Consider the following 25,492-nt stretch of genomic DNA (forward strand, 5'->3'; position numbering starts at 1 on the left):
ATAACCAACAGGTTACTGAAGAAATCAAAAGAGAAATAAAAAAATTTCTAGGAACAAATGACAATGAAAACACAACAACTCAAAATCTATGGGATACAGCAAAAGCAGTCCTAAGAGGGAAGTTTATAGCGAAACAGTCCTACCTCAAGAAAGAAGAAAAATATCAAATAGACAACCTACCTTTACACCTAAAACAACTGGAAAAAGAAGAACAAGAAAACCAAAATTATAAAGAAAGAAATCATAAAGATCAGAGCAGAAATAATTGAAAAAGAAATGAAAGAAACCACAGTAAAGATTAATAAAACTAAAAGCTGGTTCTTTGAGAAGATAAACAAAATTGACAAACCTTTAGCCAGGCTCATTAATAAAAAATGAGAGAAGAATCAATTCAACAAAATTATAAATGAAAAAGGAGAGCTTACAACAGACAATGCAGAGATACATAGGATTATAAGAGACTACTATGAACAGCTATATGGCAATAAAATGGATAACCTGGAAGAAACAGACAGATTCTTAGAAAGGTTCAATATTCCAAGACTGAACCAGGAAGAAATAGAAATTATGAATAACCCAATTACAAGCACTGAAATTGAAGCTATGATCAAAAATCCCCCTAAAAACAAAAGCCCAGGACCAGATGGCTTCACAGGATAATTCTATCAAGAGCTAATGCCTATCCTTCTAAAATTCTTTCAAAAAACTGCAGAGGAAGGAACACTCCCAAACTCAGTCTATGAGGCCACCATCACCCTGATACCAAAACCAGACAAAGACAACACAAAAAAAGAAAACTACAGCCCAATATCACTGATGAACATAGATGCAAAAATCCTCAACAAAATTTTAGCAAACAGAATTCAGCAACACATCAAAAAGCACATATACCATAATCAAGTTGGATTTATTCCAGGAATGCAAGGATTCTTCAATATATGAATATCAATCAATGTGATACACCATGTTAACAAACTGAAAGATAAAAATCATATGACAGTCTCAATAGATGCAGAAAAAGCCTTTGTCAAAATTCAGCACTCATTTATGATTAAAACTCTTCAAAAAAATGGGCATAGAAGGAACCTACCTCAACATAGTAAAGGCCATATATGGTAAGTCTACAGCAAACATTATTTTCAATGGTGAAAAATTGAAAGCATTCCCCCTAAGATCAGGAACAAGACAAGTTTGTCCACGTTCACCAACATTATTCAACATAGTTCTGAAAATCCTAGCTATAGCAATCAGAGAAGAAAAAGAAATAAAAGGAATCCAGATTGGAAAAGAAGTAAAGCTCTCACTGTTTGCAGATGACATGATACTGTACATAGAAAACCCTAAAGATAGTATCAGAAAATTACTAGAGCTAATCAGTGAAATTAGCAAAGTTGCAGGATACAAAATCAATACACAGAAATCACTTGCATTTCTATATACTAACAATGAAATCAGAAAGATAAATTAAGGAATCAATCCCACTCACCATTGCAACAAAAAGAATAAAATATCTAGGAATAAACTTACCTAAGGAAACAAAAGAACTGTACACAGAAAATTATAAGACATTAATGAAAGAAATCAAAGATGACATAAACAGATGGAGAGATATTCCATGTTCCTGAGTAAGAAAAATCAATATTGTGAAAAATGACTATACTACCAAATGTGACCTACAGATTCAGTGCGATCCCTATCAAATTACCAATGGCATTTTTCACAGAACTAGAACAAAAAATTTCACAATTCATATGGAAACACAAAAGACCCCTAATAGCCAAAGCAGTCTTGAGAAAGAAGAATGGAGCTGGAGGAATCAACCTTCCTGACTTCAGATTATACTACAAAGCTACAGTCATCAAGTCAGTATGGTACTGGCACAAAAACAGAAATATAAACCAATGAAACAAGATATGAACCCCAGAAATAAACCCATGCACCTACGGGTACCTTATTTTTTGACAAAGGAGGCAAGAATATACAATGAGGCAAAGACAGCCTCTTCAATAAATGGTGCTGGGAAAACTGGACAGCTACATGCAAAAGAATGAAACTAGAACACCTCCTAACACTATACACGAAGATAAAGTCAAAATGGATTAAGATCTAAATGTAAGACCAGAAACTATAAAACTCTTAGAGGAAAACATAGGCAGAACACTCGATGACATAAATCAAAGTAAGATCCTCTATGATCCACCTCCTAGAGTAACAGAAATAAAAACAAAAGGAAACAAGTGGGACCTGATTAAACTTAAAAGCTTTTGCACAGCAAAGGAAATTATAAGCAAGGTGAAGAGACAAACCTCAGAATGGGAGAAAATAATAGCAAATGAAACAACTGGCAAAGGATTAATTTCCAAAATATACAAGCAGCTCATACAACTCAATGCCAGAAAAACAAACAACCCAATCAAAAAGTAGGAAAAAGACCTAAACAGACGTATCTTGAAAGAAGACATACATATGACTAACAAACATAAGAAGATGCTCAACATCACTCATTATTAGAGAAATGCAAATCAAAACTACAATGAGATATCACCTCACAGTGGTCAGAATGGCCATCATCAAAAAGTCTACAAACAATAAACGCTGGAGAGGTTGTGGAGAAAAGGAAATGCTTCTGCACTGTTGGTGAGAATGTAAATTGATACAGCAACTATGGAAGACAGTATGGAGATTCCTCAAAAAGCTAGGAATAAAACCCCCATGTGACCCAGCAATCTCACTCCTAGGCATATACCATGAGGAAACCAAAATTGAAAAAGACACATGTATCCCATTGTTCATTGCAGCACTATTTACAATAGCTAGAACAAGGAAGCAAACTAGATGTCTATCAGCAGATGAATGGATAAAGAAGGTGTGGAATGGAATGGAATATTACTCAGACATAAAAAGGAACACATTTGAGTCAGTCTTAATGAGGTGGATGAACCTAGAATCTATTAAACAGAGTGAAGTAAGTCCAAAAGACAAAGATAAATATCGTATTCTAATGCATATATATGGAATCTAGAAAAATGGTACTGAAGAATTTATTTACAGGGCAGCAGTGGAGAAACAGACATAGAGAATAGGCATATGGAAAAGCAACCAAATCAAAAAAATAGGCAGAACACCTAAACAGATGTTTCTCCAAAGAAGACGTACAGATGGCTAATAAACTGTGAACTTCTTAAAGGTTGGATCAATGATTTTACTATATTTGAATCCCTACCAAATTCCCTGCATGTAGTAACAGTTGGTTAGCAAAGATTTACTAAACTAAACTGAATTCAATTGATCTCTGCTTTCCTCTGTGCCCTGATTTATGGCCTTTGGGTGTGGCTAAGTGAAATGATGCCAAGACCAACTTATGTAAAGGGGGAAGAACAATGACTAAGTAGATGGAAAGGAAGTGATTCGCAATAGAAATCCTGATGAGTCAGGTCTTCAGATAGGGATCAGGAAGCTGAAGGCAGGAGTTTATTCCTAACATTGCACAGAGTCCGACACGACTGAAGCGACTTAGCAGCAGCAGCAGCAGCAAGGCAATGAAAGTGCTGTAATTCCACAGTCCTCTTCCTGAGACTCACTAATTTCTCTCTCTCTCTCAACCACCCACAACCTCCATTATGCAGTGTGGGCTTCACTATGATTGAGACCTCTCTGCCAAACTCAACCTGTGCAGACAAAAATCAACTTCAGAGAGAAAAATATTGATCTGGGGTAGAAGAATGGCAAGACTTGGAATCGGGATAGATGGGAACATCTCTTACCCAACCCTAAATTCCTCCTGTATCTGAACATATTCCTCTACCATGGCCTTCCCTTGGTTCACTTCAAGTATCCATCAGTCCTTCTGCTGTTCCCAGTTCTAGTTTCTGCTGTAGTCAGGTCATTCTGGTCCTTATCCCTGATTCCTTTCCTTTGCTCCCTCTACTGACCTCCTTTTCGCCAACTATCATCTCATCCTAGAAACTTCCTTGTCTATTATAAGTCTTAACAGTCTCCTTCTTTTCACAATTTCTAAAGCATTTACATATATGGAATTCATTCTTTCTGAACTTCTTTATAAGTCCAATTCATTGTAGCTTTAGTTCTTCTGGCCCTTTGTTTCCATAAGTAGGCTATTATTTGTGTTAGACCTCATGTCTGTTTTGAGGATCAAAAACATGGCTACCTTATCATACTACAACATTTAGCCCTTCTTTTTATAATTTACTGTATTCTTTGTGATTATTTTGTCTTGTTGAAGATCCCCTGGAGAAGGAAATGGCAATCCACTTCATCATTCTTGCTGGAAAGTCCCATGGACAGAGGAGCCTGGCAGGCTACAGAATATGGGGTTGCAAAGAGTTGGACCCAACTGAGTGAATAACACTTTCACTTTCACTTTGTCTTCCCAAACTAGGCTCTCAGCTCCTTCCAAATAAAGACTACATCCATTACATTGTTGGATCATCAAAAAACCAAAAGTTCCAGAAAAACATCTACTTCTGCTTTATTGACTACGCCAAAGCCTTTGACTGTGTAGATCACAACAAACTGTGGAAAATTCTTAAACAGATGGGAACACTAACCACCTGACCTGACTCCTGAGAAATCTGTATGCAGGTCAAGAAGCAACGGTTAGAACATGGAACAACAGACAGGTTCCAAATCAGGAAAAGAGAACATCAAGGCTGTATATTATCACCCTGCTTATTTAACTTATATGCAGAGTACATCATGAGAAATGCTGGGCTGGATGAAGCACAAGCTATAATCAAAATTGCCGGGAGAAATATCAATAACTTCAGATATGGAGATGACACCATCCTTACGGCAGAAAGCAAAGAAGAATGAAAGAGCCTCTTAATGAAAGTGAAAGAGGAGAGTGAAAAAGCTGGCTTAAAACTCAACATTCAAAAAATGAAGATCATGGCATCCAGTCCCATCACTTAATGGCAACTAGATGAGGAAACAATGGAAACAATGAGAGACTTTATTTTCTCGGGCTCCAAAATCACTGCAGATGGTGACTGTAGCCATGAAATTAAAAGATGGAAGAAAAGCTATGACCAACTTAAACAGCATATTAAAAAGCAGGTCCATATTAAAAGGTCCATAAAGTCAAAGCTATGGTTTTTCTAGTAGTCATGTATGGATGTGACAGTTGGACCATAAAGAAAGCTGAGCACCAAAGAATTGATGCTTTTGAACTGCAGTGTTGAAGACGACTCTTGAGAGTCCCTTGGACTGTAAGGAGATCCAACCAGTCCATCCTAAAGGAGATCAGTTCTGAATGTTTATTGGAAGAACTAATGCTAAAGCTGAAATTCCAATACTTTGGCCACCTGATGCGAAGAACTGACTTATTGGAAAAGACCATGATGCTGGGAAAGATTGAAGGCAGGAGGAGAAGGGAACAACACAGGATGAGATGGCTAGATGGCATCACCAACTCGATGGACATGAATTTGAGCAAGCTCTGAGAGTTGGTGATGGACAGGGTAGCCTCGCGTGCTTCAGTCCATGGGGTCACAAAAAGTCGGACATGACTGAGTGACTGAACTGAACTGAACTGATTTTACTTTATCTAAATTTATCTCATGATGCCTAGTATAAGTGCTAAGTAAACACTGGCTAGTTGATTGATTCATTGAGTGTTGTTCCCAGCCCATGATAAAGTATTATTCTCTTCTGGTGGTCATTTTCCTAGTCTGATGATTAAAGTCTCCCAGGATTTACCTGTACCCAACAGCTCCGTCATAGACAGAATCGTTGAGATAAATGATGGAGCCTCCTGGCAGTACAAACTGCTGTCCAGCTGGAGCACTGTAGGACACCAAGCCATCTGCCAAAGGAAACACGGAGGTGTCAGTGCCTTTGGGAAGGAGATGTACCTGCTGCTTAGACCAGCTATCCCAGGGAACTATCTGAGGCTTCAAGAGTGCTATTTTGAGCAATGTGTCCACCTAGGATTCAATTTGGGCACACAAGGAGCAATCCTGCGGAGCACTCCTCTGCAGCAGCAGTCAGCAAAGTAAGGGTGTGGGGCACAACACCCTGGATGGATGAATAATATTCCTTTCTTTACTCTAACCAGGATGATTAGTAATTCCAGTGAAATTCTTAGTGGAAGTAAATCCTCCTTCTGATTTGATTGCCTTTATTGACCAGGGATTGATGTTTTTAATAAAGTTTATAAGCTCTCTCTCTTTAGACACCTACCCAGCCAGACACATCCGTAAAGTTCCACCCTCATGCACACATTCATGGAGTGATCAGTTACTGGGATAAAGCGGACAAATCTGGCCACAATGGGTGGCTCCAAATCCTTTAGGAAAATGTCATAGGGGTTACTATTTCCATCCAGCACCTGAGAAGAAGGAAGACAAAGAGTGAGGAGATGCAATGAAGTTATGTGACTCTTCTTCATTCCCCAAGTCATTATCTCTTTGATGGAACGTCTCTTTTTAATCCAAGGAGCAGAATGTAATCATTCACAGCTCTCTCAGCAGCCTTGATATCCCTGTCTGTGCTCCCACCCTATCCTCTTCATCTTGGGTCACACAATCACAAGGGCATGGCAGGTCTGTGGACACATACACCTGCATAGACAATCTGTGTGCTTCCTCTTCTAGCCTAAGTCAAAATACGGTCCCAGACATCCCAGGGTTTGGATGTCTCTTTTTCTTACCTGTTTCCCATGCCGGTTCCGCCAAGAGATCCAGCGAGTGCCATCTCGACTGTAGTTGATCTTGTACATGGGGGCAAACTCAATGCCATGGCCCCCTGCATGGCGTCCCTGGGTCCCCACCAGAGTGATAAAGTGCAGGGTGTGCAAGTCAATCTGCAGAAACTCCTTCAGGTCATCAGGTTCCACTGGAATCTCGGGACACCAGGCTCCGTCCCCTTCTTCTGAGTCCAGCCTTGATGGATGGGGGTTAGGGGAAGAGGAAGGAACCATGAAACCACAGTTATTTGCCAGTCCCCAGCAAGCAGCTGCCAGTCCTGAAGGGAGAGAGCAGGCTGGGAGTCCAGTCCAGACGGACACTTTGGGCTCTTCCCACCAGTCTGACTGTCACCACCATACCCACTTGTGGCCAGTTCCCTCTCCCTGGGGCACCATGAAACCCAGAAAGACACTCACCACCAAGGAGATGGTAACATGTAGCCTTTACTTCCCACCCTCATTTAGAGGTCTCAAGGGAGGTCCCATGCAATGAAACCCTCCCTACCCTCTATTCTTTATAGCAAAGCTAGCCACTCCTTGCCTGGATATCAAGTTATAGGAGTGGGGAGGGAGGAATCATCAGATCTGCAGTGTGGGTTGTGCAATGCAGTGGAATTTCAACCAGCAGGGTGAGCGTGGCAGCTCAGCAAAAAGCCAAGAAAACCTATGGTGAGAGTGAGGAGCAAGGGCATGTCAGGGAAGAGTAAATAATCCGGTTTCATTTTATGACCTCCAGGATGACCAACCAGCAAGCAAAACTGAAATCATTGTAAAGCTTATCGTGGGACCCTCTTCCCCTCTTCCCTCTTCCCAGGAATGTGTCTCCTCTCACAGATGATACCTACTCATTGCCACTCCCTTCCAGCCCTACCAGACATCACTCTAATCTTTCACACACCAAGACAGAAATCGTGGAGAAGGTTTATAGGGATGTTTATAGGAAGGCTTAAAATGGATGATTCCATTTTAATGGAGATCAACACTTTACACCAAAAGAACTAGATTCCAAGAAGAAGGTTATTTCCTAACAAGTTAAATAGTTTTTGACAAGGGGGTTTATTGCTTTAAAGGACCCCTGATATTAGACCAGAAGAAACCTACCATATTTTGTTTACGGATGAGGATGGCCCTCATCCGTAAGGTATCCTTGAGAGGAGGGAAGAATTTGCTAGATACCTCAATGTCTAATTAAGTCCTTGATGTCTTCTCCTGTGAGTGATGTTTCAGATACTCACCAAGAAGAGGATCAGGTCTCCTAACCCCCAGTGTCCTACCTAATCTGCACTTTCCCATAGGTACCACTGTAGTCCACTTCCTGCAGTAGATCATGCTGAGAAGAAAGTGGCTAAAGCAAGTGTGAAGTGAAGCCACTCACTCGTGTCTGACTCTTTGCAACCCCATGGACTGTAGCCTACCAGGCTTCTCAGTCCATGGGATTTTCCAGGCAAGAGTACTGGAGTGGATTGCCTTTCCCTTCTCCAAGGGATGGTTAAGTGTCTGCCTACAATGAGGGAGACCCAGGTTTGATCCCTGGGTCAGGAAGATCCCCTGGAGAAGGGAATGGCAACCCACTCCAGTATTCTTGCCTCCCCTCCCAAAAAAGGGGGTTCAAAGCAAGTATACTACATGTCAGTAAACCAACCTGCAACCTAAGTGGTGAGGCTCTAGGGGTGAGGTTGCTAGACTAGCACATGGTGTCTTCCCCCATTCCCACCAGCTCCCATCAAGTACCATCCTTCTCTGTTAGCCCCTTGAGCCAGTTATTCTGTCCAACCCACGCATGCATGCTCAGTCCCTCAGAAGTGTCTGACTCTTTGCAACCCCATGGACTGCAGTCTGCCAGATGGTCCATGGAATTCTCCAGGCAAGAATACTGGAGTGGGGTGCCATTTCCTACTCCAGGGGGTCTTCCTAATGCAGGGATCGAATCTGCATCTCCTGCATTGGCAGGCAGATTCTTTACCACTGAGCCACCTGGGAAGCCCCAAGAGAGCCATCTGTCCAACCCAGAACTCAGGTGTTTTTGAGGTGCCCATTCTCACCTTCCATATCTGGCAGCGGTGGACTCTGACCACTGACTGGAGGCTGTGATGTCCTCGTCGGGAATGTGGCCTCCTGACATGCCCAGAGGGTAGCGGCATACAGCTGAACCAAGAGGCACCGAAGAGAAAAGAGAGGAAACGCTTTTACTTTTATTTTCAGAGGCCCCCAGCCAGAATGCAGTTGATTATTGCACAGGAAAGAGGGGCTAAATCCCTCTGCAACCCCAATGTGACCACTCTGACTCTCTCAGCCTTTTCTTCCTGGACTGGCCTCCAAACTTATTAGCATCTGTTTTCCAATCATTGACCTTCAGTCAACCCTATCTTTTGGTCCAAATTCTGACAATCCTGTGACGTGCTGATTTATCCTTTCACTTGGTAATAACTCCATGGCCCATCCCCATTTCCTTATTAGCAGACATGCATTTCTAATCAGTTTCCCAACAGCGGTTAAGTCCACGTCCTCATAATTACTAGGTACCTTTTATGACCCATAGCATTTTTTTTCCTTAGACAGCTGATTTCATAAAACTATGGAGCAGAGTTTTTAAAAAACTCTCCTAAAGGTATTGAACACACGGCTTTGGCCCCATCAGCATCATGTTTTTGCCTCTGGCTAAGAATAATAACCTCTAGAGATGGACTTCCTCCTTCAGCCAAGATAGACTAACAAAGACCAGATTTATTCTCCTGGGTAAAACAACCAAAAAACAGGAATAGTATATGAAAAATTGGGTTTCAACATAATGAAAATCAGGCAACAAAGGGCAGCAATCCCTGACAGAAAGGAAACGAAGAATATGAGCTCCACAATGGCAACAGCTTACTTCCATGAGCGCATCCAGGCTGTAGCAGAGGGAGTGAAAACTCAGGCAGCGGCTGGAGGATTTCCTGAGCTCAGAAGACAAAGAAAAGAGTCTGGAGAGGTCAAGGGGACTAAAGGTCTCAAGACATAAATTGCAATAAAATAGAGGATCCTTTGCTAAATTTAAACTTCAGATAAACAATGAATAATTTTTTAGTATAGATATGTCCCATGCAATTTAAAAAACTGGGCTGTAAGAGAAGCAGAGAAGTAGTATATATAATTAAAAAAAATCAATTGAAACAGATTCATAATTAATACAGAAGTTAGAATGGGTAAAGAAAAACACCAAAATAGTCATAACTGTGTTTCATAGGTTCAAAAAATAAGGAAAGCTATAGAGGATATAGAAAAGTGGTAAATCAAATTTCCAGAGATAAAACGTGATATGTGAGCTAAAATACATTGTATGGAATTAAAAGCAAATCACATATTGGAAAGAAAATAATACACATAAAGACAACAGTACAAACTGTTCAAAATGAAACAATGAAAGAAAAGAGACTCAAGCAATAATAAAAAAAGCAGAACATCAGTAAGATATGGAGCAATTTCAAATATCTGGATATACATGTAAATGGATTCTGTGAAGAGGAAGGAGGAAGATAGAAAATTATTTAAATAAAAATGGTGCAAAATTGTTTCAATTTGATGAAAATTATAAACTCAAGAAAATAATCTGAAGCAAAAAAACAAATGAAGAAAACTATGCTACAGCATATCATAATCCAATTGCTTAGAACAGGTGATAAAGGGAAAATTTTAAAAACATCTAGAGGAAAAGGATACTTTATGATCAGAGGACCAAAGATAAAGATGACAGCAAATATCTCATTCAAAATGGCAATTACATGGTAAATAAGATGATTTTTAATGTTATTTATATCTCTTTAAGAGGCAATAGGCTATTTAAACAAAAATAATAATATATTGTGTTTAGGACATATGCAAAATTAAAATGCATGATGATAACAGCATAAAGACTTAAAGAGGAAAAATAGAAGCTGTCCTGTTGAAAGGTTTTTTTATACTCTACGTGAAATGATATAACATCACGTGAAGGTAGAGTTTATTTAGTTAAAGATGTACACTACAAACCCTAAAGCAAGCACTAAAGTCATATTTTTTAAAGACTTATGGATAGTAAGTCAAGAAAAGATAAAATGGAATCATAAAAATTCAATTAAAGTTGAAAAGAAGATAGAATTAAAGGAAACAAATCGGACAAATAGAAAACAAATAGCAAGAATACAGATTTTATGCTAACCATATAAATACTCCCATTAAATAGAAATGGTCTACATATACCAATTAGAAAGTAGGAATGATCAGAGTGGATTTAAAAAGAATAACCAAGTTTAAAGTACATATAACCTATAAGAAACATATTTTAAATATAAAAACACAGATAAATTATAAGAAAATATGGAAAAAATATACCATGAAAAGTTAATCAAAAGAAAGCTGAATGTCAGATCCAATATATCAAGACAAGGGATAAAGATGGTATTTCACAGTGATGAAGGTGTTCATTCATTAAGAATACATGACAGTACTAAACGTTTATTCACCTCATAATAAAGCTTCCCAACAAATGAAGCCAAAAAAAAAAAACCCTGCCAAAAAGTTATCAAATTCATAATTATAGTTGGAAAGTGAAAGTGAAGTTGCTCAGTCGTGTCCGACTCTTTGTAACCCCATAGACTGTAGACTACCAGGCTTCTATGTCCATGGAATTTTCCAGGCAAGAATACTGGAGTGGATTGCCATTTCCTTCTCCAGGAGATCTTCCCTACCCAGGGATTGAACCCAGGTCTCCCGCATTGTAGGCAGACGCTTTACTGTCTGAGTCACTATTCTTCAACTAACTCCTTTCCAAAGAAGACATACAGATGGTCAACATATGGATAGTATATGAAAAGAAACTTAACATCACTAATCATCAATGAAATGCAAATCAAAACCACAATGAGACAGCACCTCACATCTGTCAGAATGGCTATTATAAAAAAGATAGGAAGTGACAAGTATTGGCGAGGATGTGGAGAAAGGAGACTGCTTATGTACTGCTGGTAGAAATGTAAATTGGTGCAGCAACTATGGAAAAACATACAAAGGTTCCTCAAAAAATTAAAAATATGATTACCATATGATCTACCAATTCTACTTCTGGGCATTTATCTGAAGAAAATGAAAACCGCACTCAAAACTACATGTTTACCCTTCATTTCAATTGTAGCATTCTTTATAATAGCTAAGTTATGGAACAACATGAGTGTCCTTTGATAGGTGAATGGATAAAGAAGATGTGTGGGGGGTGTGTGTGTGTGTACATACATATATATGTATATGTACATACATACACAATGGAGTATACACAGTAGAATGATAATCAGTCATAAGAAAAATAATGAAGTCTTGCCATTTGTGACCACATGGATGGATCCTGAAAGCATTATGTTAAGTGAAATAAGTCAAAGATAATAGCATATGATTCACTTACATGTGGAATCTAAAAACCAAACAATCATAAAAAGAAAGGAGAAAAAAAAAAAAGCTCACAGATACAGAGAACATCAATTGATGGTTGCCAGAGGCAGGTGGTGGGGGATGAGCCAACCGGGTGAAAGGGATCAAAAGGTGCAAATTTCTAATTATACAATAAACATGTCATAGGGATGTAAAGTATAGCATGGGACTATAATTAATAATACTGTACTGCATACTTAAAGTTATTGAGAGTAGAACTTTAGAACTTAAAAGTTCTTATCACAAGAAAAAATATTTTTGTAACTATGCATGGTGATAGATGTCAACTTAGAGTTACTGTTGTGATCATTTCTCAATATGTACAATTAGCATTTCCATATACTGTATCCCTGAAACTAGTATGCTGCTATATGTCAATTATAGCTCAATGTTGGAATATTGAAATTATTCTAATAATGATTGAATATTTTAGAATACTGAAATTTCCTGATAGAACAACAAGTCAAGGGAAAACAATAATAAAAGATGCCCAGATTGGAAAGGAAGAAGTAAAACTGTCTTTAATTGGAGATAATATGATCAGTTATATAAAAGATGAGATAAAGTTTATACATGGTGAACAGTTGCAATTTAAATACCATCAAAAACTACAAAATACTTAGGAATAAACTGATGCTGAAGTGGAAGCTCCAGTATTTTGATCATCTGATGCAAACAGTCAACTCACAGGAAAAGTCCCTGATACTGGGAAAGACTGGGGGCAGGAGAAGAGGGAGGCAGAGGATGTGATGGCTGGATGCAATGGACATGAACTTGGGCAAACTTCGGGAGAAGGTGAGGGACAGGGAGGCCTGGCGTGCTACAGTCCATGGGGTTGCAAACGTCAGACATGACTAGGTGACTGAACAAGAACAGCAAACCTGACAAAAGAGTGAAAGACCTAAATACGAAGAACTACCCAACACCACAAAAAGAAAGGAAAGACCTAAAGAAGTAGAGATACACACTACTGGGCTCATGGGTCAGGAGAGTCAACTCGCCCATTCCACCCAATCAAAGTCTCAGCAGACACTTTAGTGTAAATGAACGGATTGATTCTGAAAAGCATATGGAAAGGCGAAGACCACAGAAAAGCTGAAAAACTGAAAAAGAAGATCAAAGCGGAAGGACTAACATCATTCTTTAAGACAGTACAAAACTGTAGAAATCAAGACTGTGTGATACTGGTGTAAAGACAGACAAGCGTACCAATGAAGCAGGAGAAAGTCTAGAAGTAGGCCCACATAGCTATGCTTGGGGGCGTGCTCAGTCTTGTCTGACTCTTGGTGACCCATGGGCTGTAAACCGACAGGCTCCTCTGCCCATGGGGTTTTCCAGGCAAGAATGCTGGAGTGTGTTGCCATTTCCTCCTCCAGGGGGTCTTCCCCACCCAGGAATCAAACCGGAGTCTCCTGCATCAACAGGTAGATTCTTTACCACTGAGCCACCTAGGAAGCCCAGTTCACTCCTAGGTATTTGCCCAAAAGAAATAAAAGTGTATGTTCATACAAAGACTTAGGAGTGTGCCTAACAGCTTTATTTCCAATATGTAATTAAGATTGGGAAATGATCATATGTCATCAACAGGTTAAGGGATAAACAAATCACAATATACCCATGCAATGAAATACTACTCAGCAGGACTGGGATTAGAATGAAGCAAGTGAGAAGCCGAGAGCACAAAATGTCAGGAGGCATTCACTCCCAGGGTCGTGGGAGTGCCAGCGCTGCCTTTGCAGAGGGCAAGCACCCGCTTCCACTTTGCACCCTAGGCCCCTCCTTTGCCTCACCGTAGTCCCAGCTCTACTACCCAGTAGGAACAAAAGAGGATGCTCCATCAGTACCTACTACAGCACAGATGACTTTCAAAATGTCTGCTGAGGGAAAGTATTGAAGAAGTTGGGCAAAAAAGAGTACATGTGACATGCTTCCATTTATACATAATTCTAGAAAATGAAAACAAGTCAATCCACAGTGACAGAAAGACAATCAGTGGCTTCCTAGAGAAGGAAGGAGTGGGCAGGAGGAATTACAAAGGGGCACAAAGAAACTTTTGCAGGAATGGATATGGTCATTATCCTGACTATGGTGATGAATTCACAGGTCTATACATATGTCAAAGCAGACCAAATCATGCATTTTTTAACGTGTGTAGTCTACTGTATGTCAGTTGTACATCAATGAAGTTATTTTTCAAAAAGTAACCTCTGGAATGGGATAACACATTGAGATTTTATTTGTATATTTTCAAACCCCTTGTCAAAGTAGGTAGCCAGGCCTTCCTATTCCTTCACCATTTGGAAGATTTATGTTGACAGAGAAGAAATAAAAAAGAAACTGCTTGAAAACCAATGACTTCCTAGAAAGCCTGTGCTTCTTAAGGGACTGTAGCATGAAGTAGAGATGGCAGGAAGACAGGTGAGATTTCCCTAGGCAGGAAGGCGACAGAGGTAGGGAAGTCACAAGGCTAGCAGGAGCCAAACTCCTCTCCTAGAAGTTCCCTGGCGTGGCTGCAAAGTGTCAAGGAGAAAATGATTCCACACGAGCATTGTGTCCAAGGTTGGCACAGAAACAGCCCAACTGCTGTCCTTGCGAACAGGGTGGGCTTGGAAAATAATGACATCCACTGTAATAATGACACACTGAAGGCAAAAGCCCTTCTGTGTATATCACACCAAGCAAAGCTCCTGGATTCTTGTGTGACCCTAGGGAAAGGATGATTCTGGGCCAGCTTACTCTCCCAGAAATAGTATGATTAAGGAAAATCATATATAGGTAGCTTTGGCAAGAAACATGGCCATACACCCAACTGAAACTCTTCTATGTTACTGTTCACTTCCTTTTCCAAGTCAGATTTGAATCAACAGATGAGCATGGGGATTTGGTTTTGCCTTTTCTTATCAAATATATAATTTCTCCTTCAGAGGTGATTGGTTCCACAGATAATCATTATTCTAGACTCTTAAATGCAAATCTTAAGTGTAAACCTGGGAGTTTCATGACTGAAGCATCAAATTATCAACCTCTGAACTCTCTAGAATGAGAAATTGAAGGGAGAAGTAAGGATCAGGAAATTCTAATACAAGATGCCAGTGAGCCAAGATTACTAATAAGTGAGGTCAATATACATTTCAAAATCACACACAGGGCATGGTCCTCTCTTCTGCTCGATTCCATCACTCAGCAAAAGTGGTACCCTGACTCCAGGTCTGCTCTGGCCCCCTGCTTGAAACTTCTCCTACATGGTATTGGGTGTACTAAATGTTTTAATCTTTAGCACCAGTGACTTAATGGCAAGGAAAAGCTTCTGGAGGTCTGGCCCACAATCTACATGCCCTAGTCCAGTCTTCCAGAGTACTTGCATGGATGTTTGGGACACAAGTATAGTTACTTGCACTTTGCTTTCCCTTTGCAACTGTCCCTTGTGGGTATATTTCTCTCAGGGACCTCCTGGGGAAGGGGCTGAGCTGGTCAAGGCAGCTATTCCTGGCTCCTTTGGCAATCATCCATGTTGCAGTGCCCTCAATTGCCATCTTGACCCCTAAAACACAATTCTTCACAGTCTGCAAAGTGCTGTCCAATTGCCTACCTCATTTTACCCTTCTAATAACTCAATATGATAGGCAGGGCATGTACTATTATTTTCAGATTATATATATGAGGAAACAAACTGAAGTCCCATGACTATTAAGCAGTAGGGGTTTGACTTGGATCACATTTCTGAGTCCCAACCCAAAGTCTGTCCCAGCGCACCAGACTGCCCTCTCTGCTTCAGCCAAAAGAGCGACTGGAGGCAAGCTGTCTCTCCCGAGACACAAGCTGCGCAGCAGATCCAAAAGAGAGCTGCTCCCCGGCATTCCTCTCTCCCTTCTGAAACCAAAGCTTGGTTCCCAAAGCTAGTCCTATCCCCAGCATCACCCCCAGCATGAAAATCTATTTGTGTGAGCATTGCTTTCCAAATCTGTGAGGTTGTTAATGCTTATTTTTATTAACTTGCTCAGTGACTTGGGGGGATTTCTGTGTTACAGTAGCAAACAAAAGAGACAGAGCACCTTTTGTCACAGAGTTTACATTCTAGGGTGGAAGAGAGGACAGAAAGCCAATGAGTATCTGATCTGAGAGAAGATGATAAAGATAAGGCAACTGAACACAGATCTCAGTGAAGGAAGACAGCAAACCAGGCGACTCCAGAGGGGAGCACGCTTCATGTAAAGGGAACAGGGAATGCAAGGAACAAGCATTTTTGGTTGGTTGAGTTTGAGCAAGGAGGTCAGTGTACCTTCAGTGGAAAGACTAGCCTACGTTATTATGTAGCATCCTCCTTTGGCCATCTAATAAACTTGTACTCAACTAAAGCGAGCATTTTGGAGGGAGGATAGTACCAATAAATTTCCCCTTGCTCTGATTTCTGACATTTCCAACATCTCCCTTATAGCAGTAGGCATACACTGCTACGTAACACTTGTGTCTAGTCCTGTCTCCCTACAGATGGCGAAGTTTTGGAGGGAAAAAGTAAAAGGACTCTGTCTTGTTCATTTTCCTTTTGTTTCTCGGTGCACAACTGGGGAGAGAATAGTTGCTTTAAAACATTTCTTGAAAACAGAAGGTAAACCTTTGAGATAGATATAGCTTAGGAATAAAAAGAAAGCTGAGTAAAATATTCTTCCTCTGAAACTCACTCCTGGGTCTTTCCATTTCAGCCAACTCCATTATTCCAATGACTTGAGCCAAAAACCTTGAGGCCCATCTTTGACTCCTTTCACACTTCATATCCAGTCCATCAGCTGATAGGAGATTCTGTTAGCTACTCTAAAAAGTATTCCCATATCCCATCTACCTTTTGCAAATACTGTGCTACCAGTCTAGGCCAATTTACTGTCCTCTGTCACCACGAATAGAATAAGAATCTTCTACCTGGCCTCCCTTCATCCACCCTACCCTTCCCCATATATCTACTATGATATAAATGAGATCATGTAAATCTTCTGTTCAAAGCTCTCCATTAACTTCCCATCTCACTTGTAATGAAATTAAAAATCTTCACACATAACCTGCCCCCTGACTGTCCTGAACCTCACCTCCACCCTACCCTCCCATCAGCCACACTGGTCTCCTTGCTGTTCTTCTCAAATGTTGTGTGTTTCTTCTTCACAGATCTGCATTCACTGTTGAAGTATTTAATTTAATAACATAATTATCTTTATAGGGTGGAGGAAAGAGAAGCGGAATACCATATTTCCCATTTTTTCCACATGTGAACGTCCCTAAAATCTGAATGCATCTTGCAAGCAAATAATGAGTCATGGTTCATCAGTGTTTTTCTTTCCTTAGAGGCACAAAAAGTAATGACACATCTTAGAGTCAGCAGTTTCTTAAATTCGATGAAATATGTAATAACAACATTCATTTAGAGGCATTTATCAAGTGTCAGGCAACAAGATAAGCGTTTTCTTACTCATTATTTCAGGTTTCCCACTTATTACCCATTTTACCGGAAAGAATTTAAATAATTGCCCAAGACCTTTCATTGAGTAAATACTAACTCAGATTAGAATCTGGCTCTAGAGTCTGTGACAACACTAAACTTTACAACCTCTGAAAAGCAAATGATTTCAAGTTCATTCCTGGCTCCACCACTTAACCCATGTGGGATCTGAGCAAACGCCACAGCCTCTTCGGATCTGTTTTCTCCTGTGGACAGCAAGGGAGTCAGAATAGATGTTCGCTAAGGCAGTGGTTCCCAAAAGCCAGTCCATGGACCAATTGTTTAGAATTGCTTGGGAAGGTTCTGCTGCTGCTAAGTCACTTCAGTCGTGTCCGACTCTGTGTGACCCCATAGACGGCAGCCCACCAGGCTCCCCCGTCCCTGGGATCCTCCAGGCAGGAATACTGGAGTGGGTTGCCATTTCCTTCTCCAATTGGGAAGGTTCTAGAATACACATTTGTGAGCCTCTGCTTCTGAAGCTGAGCCCAGGAACCTGCACACTTCTAAAGTTTTCCTGGTGATTCTGCTGTGCAGCCAGTCTTGGGAACCACTCTGCTCCCAGATCCCTCCCAGCCTGAACACCAGATGATCTTCTGAGGCCATGCCGGACAGAAAGAGAAATCCATGTTCACAGTCCCACTGGGCTTTCATTCCCGGCTATCATGTATCTCTAGACACTGAGCTGTGAATGTAATGAGAACTGTTTCCCGGAACATCTAAAGTAAACCAGAAATGGGGAAGGGGGGTCGCCTGGGGTGAATCATGATATTGTTGCAAATAACTTCCCTACCAAGGCATAGCTTATCCTGGGAACAGCAACCAAGAAGTTTCAGCAGAGCTGCTGCTGTTGTAGCTGCCTTCATGAAACATTTTGTTTCCATTATATTTCCTAGGTTCAGGGATCCTTTCTATTTTATGGTCTAAGTAAACCTATATGGGAATTTACCCTGTTTAACAGAGAGAGAGAAAACCTGAGATCCCACCTGGGATATTCTCCTTGGTACAAAGGAGCGCCAACTCCCTTCCCCAAGGTTCCGGTCTCCTTATCTACCACTGTGTTAGAGCTGTGGTCCTCTGAGCATGCTCCCAGGCCCAGGAGCACCAGCAGCACCCAGGAACGTGTTAGAAATGCGAATTCTCAGTCCCTAACCCCATCCTACTGGATCTGCAGATGGGGCCCGGCAAAGGATGGTCCCACAGCCATTGACACTGATGCACAATCAAGTTTGATAATTAGAGGAACTGGGGGAGAAGATGAGGCTCCAGTTCTTCACATAAAAAATGCTGAATGTCTCAGAGGCCCCTCCTCCTCATCCCCTCCAGTCCTTCCATCACAAAAGGGTTTAAGCCCACTGTGTGTAAATAGCAGAGTGGCAACAACATTGACAAAAACCAGAAGGGCTCTCCCTGAGTTGGGGGAGAGGGGCAGTGGTCTCTGAACCTCTGCCTGGAAACTGATACAAACTTTTTGGAGTGGAAGGATTCAAGATGATAGATGACATGTTATTTCTGCTAAGAGGCAATCAAGAAGTGCGATGTAAACTTGGCCTCTGAGAATCATCTGGTTCATCAGCAAATCCCTCAAATTTATTGGTTTGGCCAAAAAGTTTATTCAGATTTTTCCATAAGATGGTGTGAGGAAATTAACAAGATTGCACCAGTCAGGCTCTCCCACCCCATGTTCTGTAAACAATGACTTTGCATGGTTATGTAATGGCTGAGATCATTCATAGCACTGCACATGTGTATCACGAGGTACTCGCCTGGCCGCGGGCTACTGTGTGCAGCTCACCTGTATGAGCTTCGCCGTGAAAGCCCCGCCTGCTGCTGCACTGGCGCTGTGTTGGAGCGACAGCATGGTTATGTGAAGTGAAGTTATGTTATGGTTATGTTATGGCTGCTGAGTCAGCCAGGAGAGAGGCTGTGTTATAGCTGCCATGCCAGCCAGGAGAGAATAATTGTGTCTGCAGTTCCAACGGCTCCTTGAATCCTTTTCCAGCTTCTTAACTCACGCCTTGCCTACCCTGGGTTCAGCGCACTGTGCAAACAATGTGAACACTGAGATAGATGGTACAGAAAACTCGAATGAACTCTTTTGCCAGCCCTATGAAAGTGAAAGTGACAGTCGCTCAGTCGTGTCCAACTCTTTGCAACCCCATGGGCTTGCATGGAATTCTCTAGGCCAGAATACTGGAGTGAGTAGCCTTTCCCTTCTCCAGGGGATCTTTCCAACCCAGGGATTAAACCCAGGTCTCCAGGCCGTGCATAGAAGTAGTGGGGAAGGGGAGAAACAGCTGAACTTAAAAAATTTGCCAGTCCGATACCTCCTGCGAATTTTTTAAGTTCAGCTATTTCTCCCCTTCCCCACTACTTCTGCGCAGGGCCCAACCTCCACCACCTCGTGCCTGGAACACTATAATGCCTTCTAGCTCTTCCTCCTGGCTCTCCTATTGTCCTTTCTCCATATAGTAACACAGGTGAGCTTCCTAAAGCCTTATTCGAACATGAACATTCTAACAGCTTCTCATTCTTCTCAAGGTAATGTGTCCCATGAGGCCTACATGATCAGGCCTCAGGTTACCTCTCTGGCCTAATCTTGTGCTATCCCAGATCTTTGCTCTCTATATCCCAGCACACTGGTCTTATTTCAACTTCACAAAGACACAGAGTATCCTCCAGCCTGGAGGTCTTTCTAAACATGATGTTCCCTTTGCCTGACACATTCTTCCTTTCCCCTCCTTTATCTCCTAAATCCTGCTCAAGCTCCAGCTCCCAGACCATCCCTTCATCAGGGAATTTCTATGTGTCTTGAGCTCAATAAGAATTGTTTGCTACATGATCTTATAATGCACTACTTTTCTTTTATAGCACTTTTTATACTTTTAGAACAAATAATTGTTGAATTTTGGCCTCTCCATTAAACAGTACATGTCTTGAGAGCAAGGATCCTATCTAGCTTTCTCTTTGTTGTCTCTCTGGTTTATGGTAGGGTGTCTGGCATTAACTGTGTCCTTAATAAATATATATAGGTAAAAAAACTAGTAAAAGAAGAATTTTGTATTGTGTTGTTTATTATTGCAGAACTTAAAAACATGTTGATGTAAATCAAGCCAATATTATAAAGCAATCAATTAAGAATAAATAAATGTGCAAAAATAATAAAATAAAATAAAATAATTTTAAAGAAAGAAAAAAAGGCCTAGGAAGTTAAGGAAGAATAACCCCTATTAGTGACATTTAACCTGGCAGCAGATATCTGAGACTTCCTTAAAAGTCTGGGCCATTATAGGGCTTCCCTGGTGGCTCAGACAGTAAAGAATCTGCTTGCAAAGTGGGAGACCTGGGTTTGATCCCTGGGTTGGGGAGATTCCCTGAAGGAAGGCATGGCAATCTACTCCAGTATTCTTGCCTGGAGAATCCCCATGGATTGAGGAGCCTGGCGGGCTACAGTTCATGGGTCACAAAGAGTTGGACACAACTGAGCAACTAACACACACACACACATCTTTTTGTTCATGAATTTAACAAGTTTGTTGTTCAGTCGCTCAGTCATGCCTGACTCTTTGCGACCCTGTGGACTGTAGCCCACCAGGCTCCTCTATCCACGGGATTTCCCAGGCAAGAATACTGGAGTGCATAGCCATTCCATTCTCCAGAGGATCTCCCTGACCCAGGGATCAAATGTGGGTCTCCTGCATTGCAGGCAGACACTTTACCGTCTAACAGAGAAGCCTGACAAAACTATTGAAAACATTAAAACATGGTATGAGGATAAAAGTGATGGTGAGAAAAATTGGGACATTCATTTAGGTAGCAACCTTCACCTGAGACTTTCCATTTTACTTGCACTTCTTTACCTCCTTACTGAAATTGTAAGCAATTTTGAAAATACTATTATATCAGGTTTTTTTCTTTCCCCCCTCACCACCTACAAACACAGAGTACCATTAGGTACTCACCATGCATTTAGCAATTAAATAAATAAAGAGATAGAGTGATGGGTAGATGGATGGAAGGATAAATTCAAGGATGGATAAATGAAGAGTATGATCTTAACAACATGTTGAATTCTTTAGAGCAGGGGCTACAACTGATCTGCCCCAGAACCTCTCAAAGTGCCTGGCCATAAAAGGCACTCAGCCCATGTTTGCTGAGAAAATACCCTGATTAGCAGTGTTTCCCTGATGAGGGTCAGGGTTTGTCACAGGAAGCGCCATCTTGTTGCCAATTCACAACAATCTCTAGAGGACAGTGCTGCAAGAGTGCTTTGTGGGCATTTGCATGAGAGGATGGGGAAACAATGGAAACAGTAAGAAACGTACTGTCTTAACAATAAAGAGACTTTATTTTGGGGGGCTCCAAAATCACTGAAGATGGTGACAGCAGCCATGAAATTAAAAGACGTTTGCTCCTTGGGAAAAAAGCCATGACCAACCTAGACAGCATATTAAAAAGCAGAGACGTTACTTTGCCAACAAATGTTCGTCTAATCAAACGTATGGTTTTTCCAGTAGTCATGTATGGATGTGAGAGATGGACCATAAAGAAAGCTGAGCACCAAAGAATTGATGCTTTTGAACTGCAATGTTGGAGAAGACTCTTGAGAGTTACTTGGACAGCAAGGAGATCCAACTAGTCCATCCTAAAGGAAATCAGTCCTGAATATTCACTGGAAGGACTGATGCTGAAGCTGAAACTCCAATACTATGGCCACCTGCTGTGAAGAACTGACTCATTGGAAAAGACCCTGATGCTGGGAAAGATTGAAGGCAGGAGGCAAAGGGGATGACTGAGGATGAGATAGTTGGTTAGCATCACCAACTCAATGGACATGAGTTTGGTCAGGCTCTGGGAGCTGATGATGGACAGGGGGGCCTGGCATGCTGCAGTCCATGGGGTCTCAAAGAGTCAGACATGACTGAGTGACTGAACTGAACTGCATGAGAGAAAGAGAAGTTCTGACCAGATTATTAGTCAGTAGAAGATCCCCAACTCAAGCCAGAGTAAGACTCTGGGCTACAAGTATTACAAACCTTCTTCAGACAACGGAGCAGAGCTGTAGGTCTAGAAGCTGAGACCAATGAGCATAGCATGAAGAAAGGGAGCTCAGAGATAAAAGCCATCACAGCAGCCACTAGGCAAAGTTCCTTGATGAATTGCTATTCCCAGGAGCCTCAGAGAACGGACACGGGGAAGTAGACAAGCTGGTCTTGGATGGCCTTCCTCATCCTAGTGGGTCTTTGGAACCAGGATAAACCTGGGCCCTCAGCAACCAACGTGGCACTTCTCAGCAGTACCAATGTGGTTTTCCCGTTGAATGTGCCTATTTTTGACAAACTCCTTCTGTGGAAGGGATCCCAGCCAAGAGCGAAGACTCAGAATTGCCAAGTCGGCCCAAGTCCTAAATGTCAGGTCCCCTTCCTTTCCCCCAAGCCCACTTCATTGTTAATCCAAACCCACCCATCTGTCTCTGAGCTTCACATTATGAAATATGAAGCAGCATGAGAAGGCAAAAAATCACAAAGGGAAGCAAGAGACCCTGAAGCAAAGAGGCATCACCTGATTTTGCCTGCTGAGTTGTCTTGGTGGTTGCCTACGCTTCCGTTACCCGCCAATCTCCTGGACAGAGAAGCTAATTGACTTTTCCAGTTTCCCAGAGTGGAAAACTACTAGCGCTGGCTGCTGCATGCCCAGGCAGCAAGGCAGTTCCTCCTGAGCTCTGGTAGGGCCTGGCAGGCAGGCTGAGGAGAAGCAGCTGCCACCAGGCCCCAGCTTCCAAGAATTATTTTCACACTGTGCTGCCAAAGTTGAGAGCCTGAAAGGGCTGCTTGTTTCATGATGTTTACCATCTCACTGTCAACTCCAGACCACAGGCTCTCCCCATCAATGAGTGTCCTATATGCAGCTTCCAGGAAAACACTCACATGGCACACAGGCCTGAGGCCATGGAGAGCTGACAGCTGGGCCCCTCTGGCACAGGGCAGGTAAGACTGGTGGGGGTGCGGCTCAGCTATTAGGGTCAACCAGGGGACCCAAGGCAGCTGATGACCTAAAGGAACATCTGCAATCATGAAACTTTAGAGCCAGGCCTTCAAGAAATTGATCCTTCCAATGGCTCCATGGATATCAGAACCTCTGAGGCTCAGAAAGGTGCATTGACTTACTCAAGGATGAACAGCTGATTAAGGTAATCAGGACTAAAATTCAAATCTGATCCCTGGTTCCTCTTTCTTCAAGCTCAGGCTACCAAGATCTAGTTTTTCTAGCTCCAGAGAGGACAAGGTGGTCTAATTAAAGAAGCTGTCATTTGGGCCCCTTCTCCCCAGAAATACTACTGAGCAGACTGCTTCAGACTTGTTCACTGTGCAAGTAAATATCTACATACTGGGATCTTGCTAGGTGCCAAGGAAACTTATTTGGGTTCCTCTAAGTACAATGAGGTTATTTTGCCAAGACTTCTTTTGCCCAAGTCTAAATTTCCCTTAAGAACAGCCCTTTAGAATTGCAGTTTTCCTAAAAGCCTAAAATACTCTCCAGAAACAATTATTGTAGAACTCCAGAAGAGGGGTCCCCAGGCTGTACTGGATTTCCGGGTACTGAGATAAGGATTGGACAAGGTATGTTAGACTTCCAGGTTAACAAAGTCAGCGAAAGCCTCCTGCTAAAACACTGTGTCCTTTTCCTCAACAAGGAGGTAAGTTGAGACAGCTGGGTAGCCATGAGCTAGGAGTTGAGAACAAAGTCGTGGCATAGTTTGGAATCAAAAGAGGCCTACTTAAAACTTGATTCTGCCATTTCCAAATTGTAGGATCTCAAGACAAGCTACTAAGCCTCTCTAAGCTTCCACTTCCTCGTCTTAAATAATCCTGCCAAGCAAGGTTTTTGCAGAGATGTAATGTACAAGGAACTTAACAATTCCTGGAAGGCAATAGGGTTCAATAAATGATATCCAGAAGGAGAGGGGATCATTCATTTTAAATATTACATTCACTCTTTCTTCAGCAATTTAGAGGTTTTATGGCCTTAAGAAGATTAATTAAGCTTTAAGCGTCTCAGTTTTACAGTAATAACAGTACTTGTTTATGAGAAAATATGAGTTATAAATGTCAAGTACTTAGTAATGTTTATAGCACAGTAATGCTTAGAACAGTAACATTTAATAAAGGGTAGGTGTTATTGATTTTTTAACTATTTTTACTCTGACTCATTCTAAAAAAAAATTGGAACTGGCTTCCAAAACTGTACAATATACTAAGTAAATAAACAAACAAATAAGTATAGAAATGCAGATATGGGGAAAGAGAATTAGGACATTAAGGTAAGCTGGAGCTAAGGTTAATACTAAAAATATAATCAATATTACATTTGGTTCTATACACTTTGCTGGTGATGGGCCTCAAATTTGTCTCCGAGCTTCCTACTAACCAATTCAAAAAGCAAGGCATAATCAGTTAACACGAATCACAGCAACAGCAAGGTAAAAGTTAACTTTTTATTTTTGTTCCCAGGTGGGATGGAGTAGCTTATAGTAACCAACACTCCCCCTGAAGATAACTGGAAGAACTAGATAAAATCTATAAATCATCTGTTTACAGCCATTTGATTGTGCTGACATGGTGAGAGCAGAGGAACTGAAGCTTCAGAGAGGGGAGATTGAGAAGCAGCGTGGCCTCTGCAGTTATATGTAGCCATTTGTCAACTGCAAGGGGCAGAGGCAAGAGGCTGACCCTGGGCTTCGCACTGGTAGAGGGACACTGGAGGATAAAATCTCAGAGTTTTTGAAGGAGATCCTTCTAGCAGGCAGCTTTTTTCTTGTCCAGTACATTTGCCAAATGCTGGGGTTGTATAAGAGAGGCAGTGTAAAA

General features: G+C 41.4%; 1 protein-coding gene across 1 annotated transcript in view; it reads right to left on the bottom strand.

The window, feature by feature from the left end:
- Positions 1-25,492, bottom strand: part of DDR2 (discoidin domain receptor tyrosine kinase 2) — a 166,324-nt gene that overhangs the window by 32,353 nt on the left and 108,479 nt on the right. The window contains exons 4-7 of the mRNA XM_052637087.1: positions 8,749-8,851; positions 6,671-6,902; positions 6,202-6,349; positions 5,719-5,824 (exon numbers count right to left, since the gene is read on the bottom strand). Coding sequence (XP_052493047.1) covers positions 5,719-5,824; positions 6,202-6,349; positions 6,671-6,902; positions 8,749-8,851 — 589 coding nt within the window. The remainder of the gene's footprint in view (positions 1-5,718; positions 5,825-6,201; positions 6,350-6,670; positions 6,903-8,748; positions 8,852-25,492) is intronic.

The sequence above is a fragment of the Budorcas taxicolor genome, chromosome 3 (genome assembly GCF_023091745.1).
Source record: "Budorcas taxicolor isolate Tak-1 chromosome 3, Takin1.1, whole genome shotgun sequence".
NCBI lineage: Eukaryota > Metazoa > Chordata > Mammalia > Artiodactyla > Bovidae > Budorcas > Budorcas taxicolor.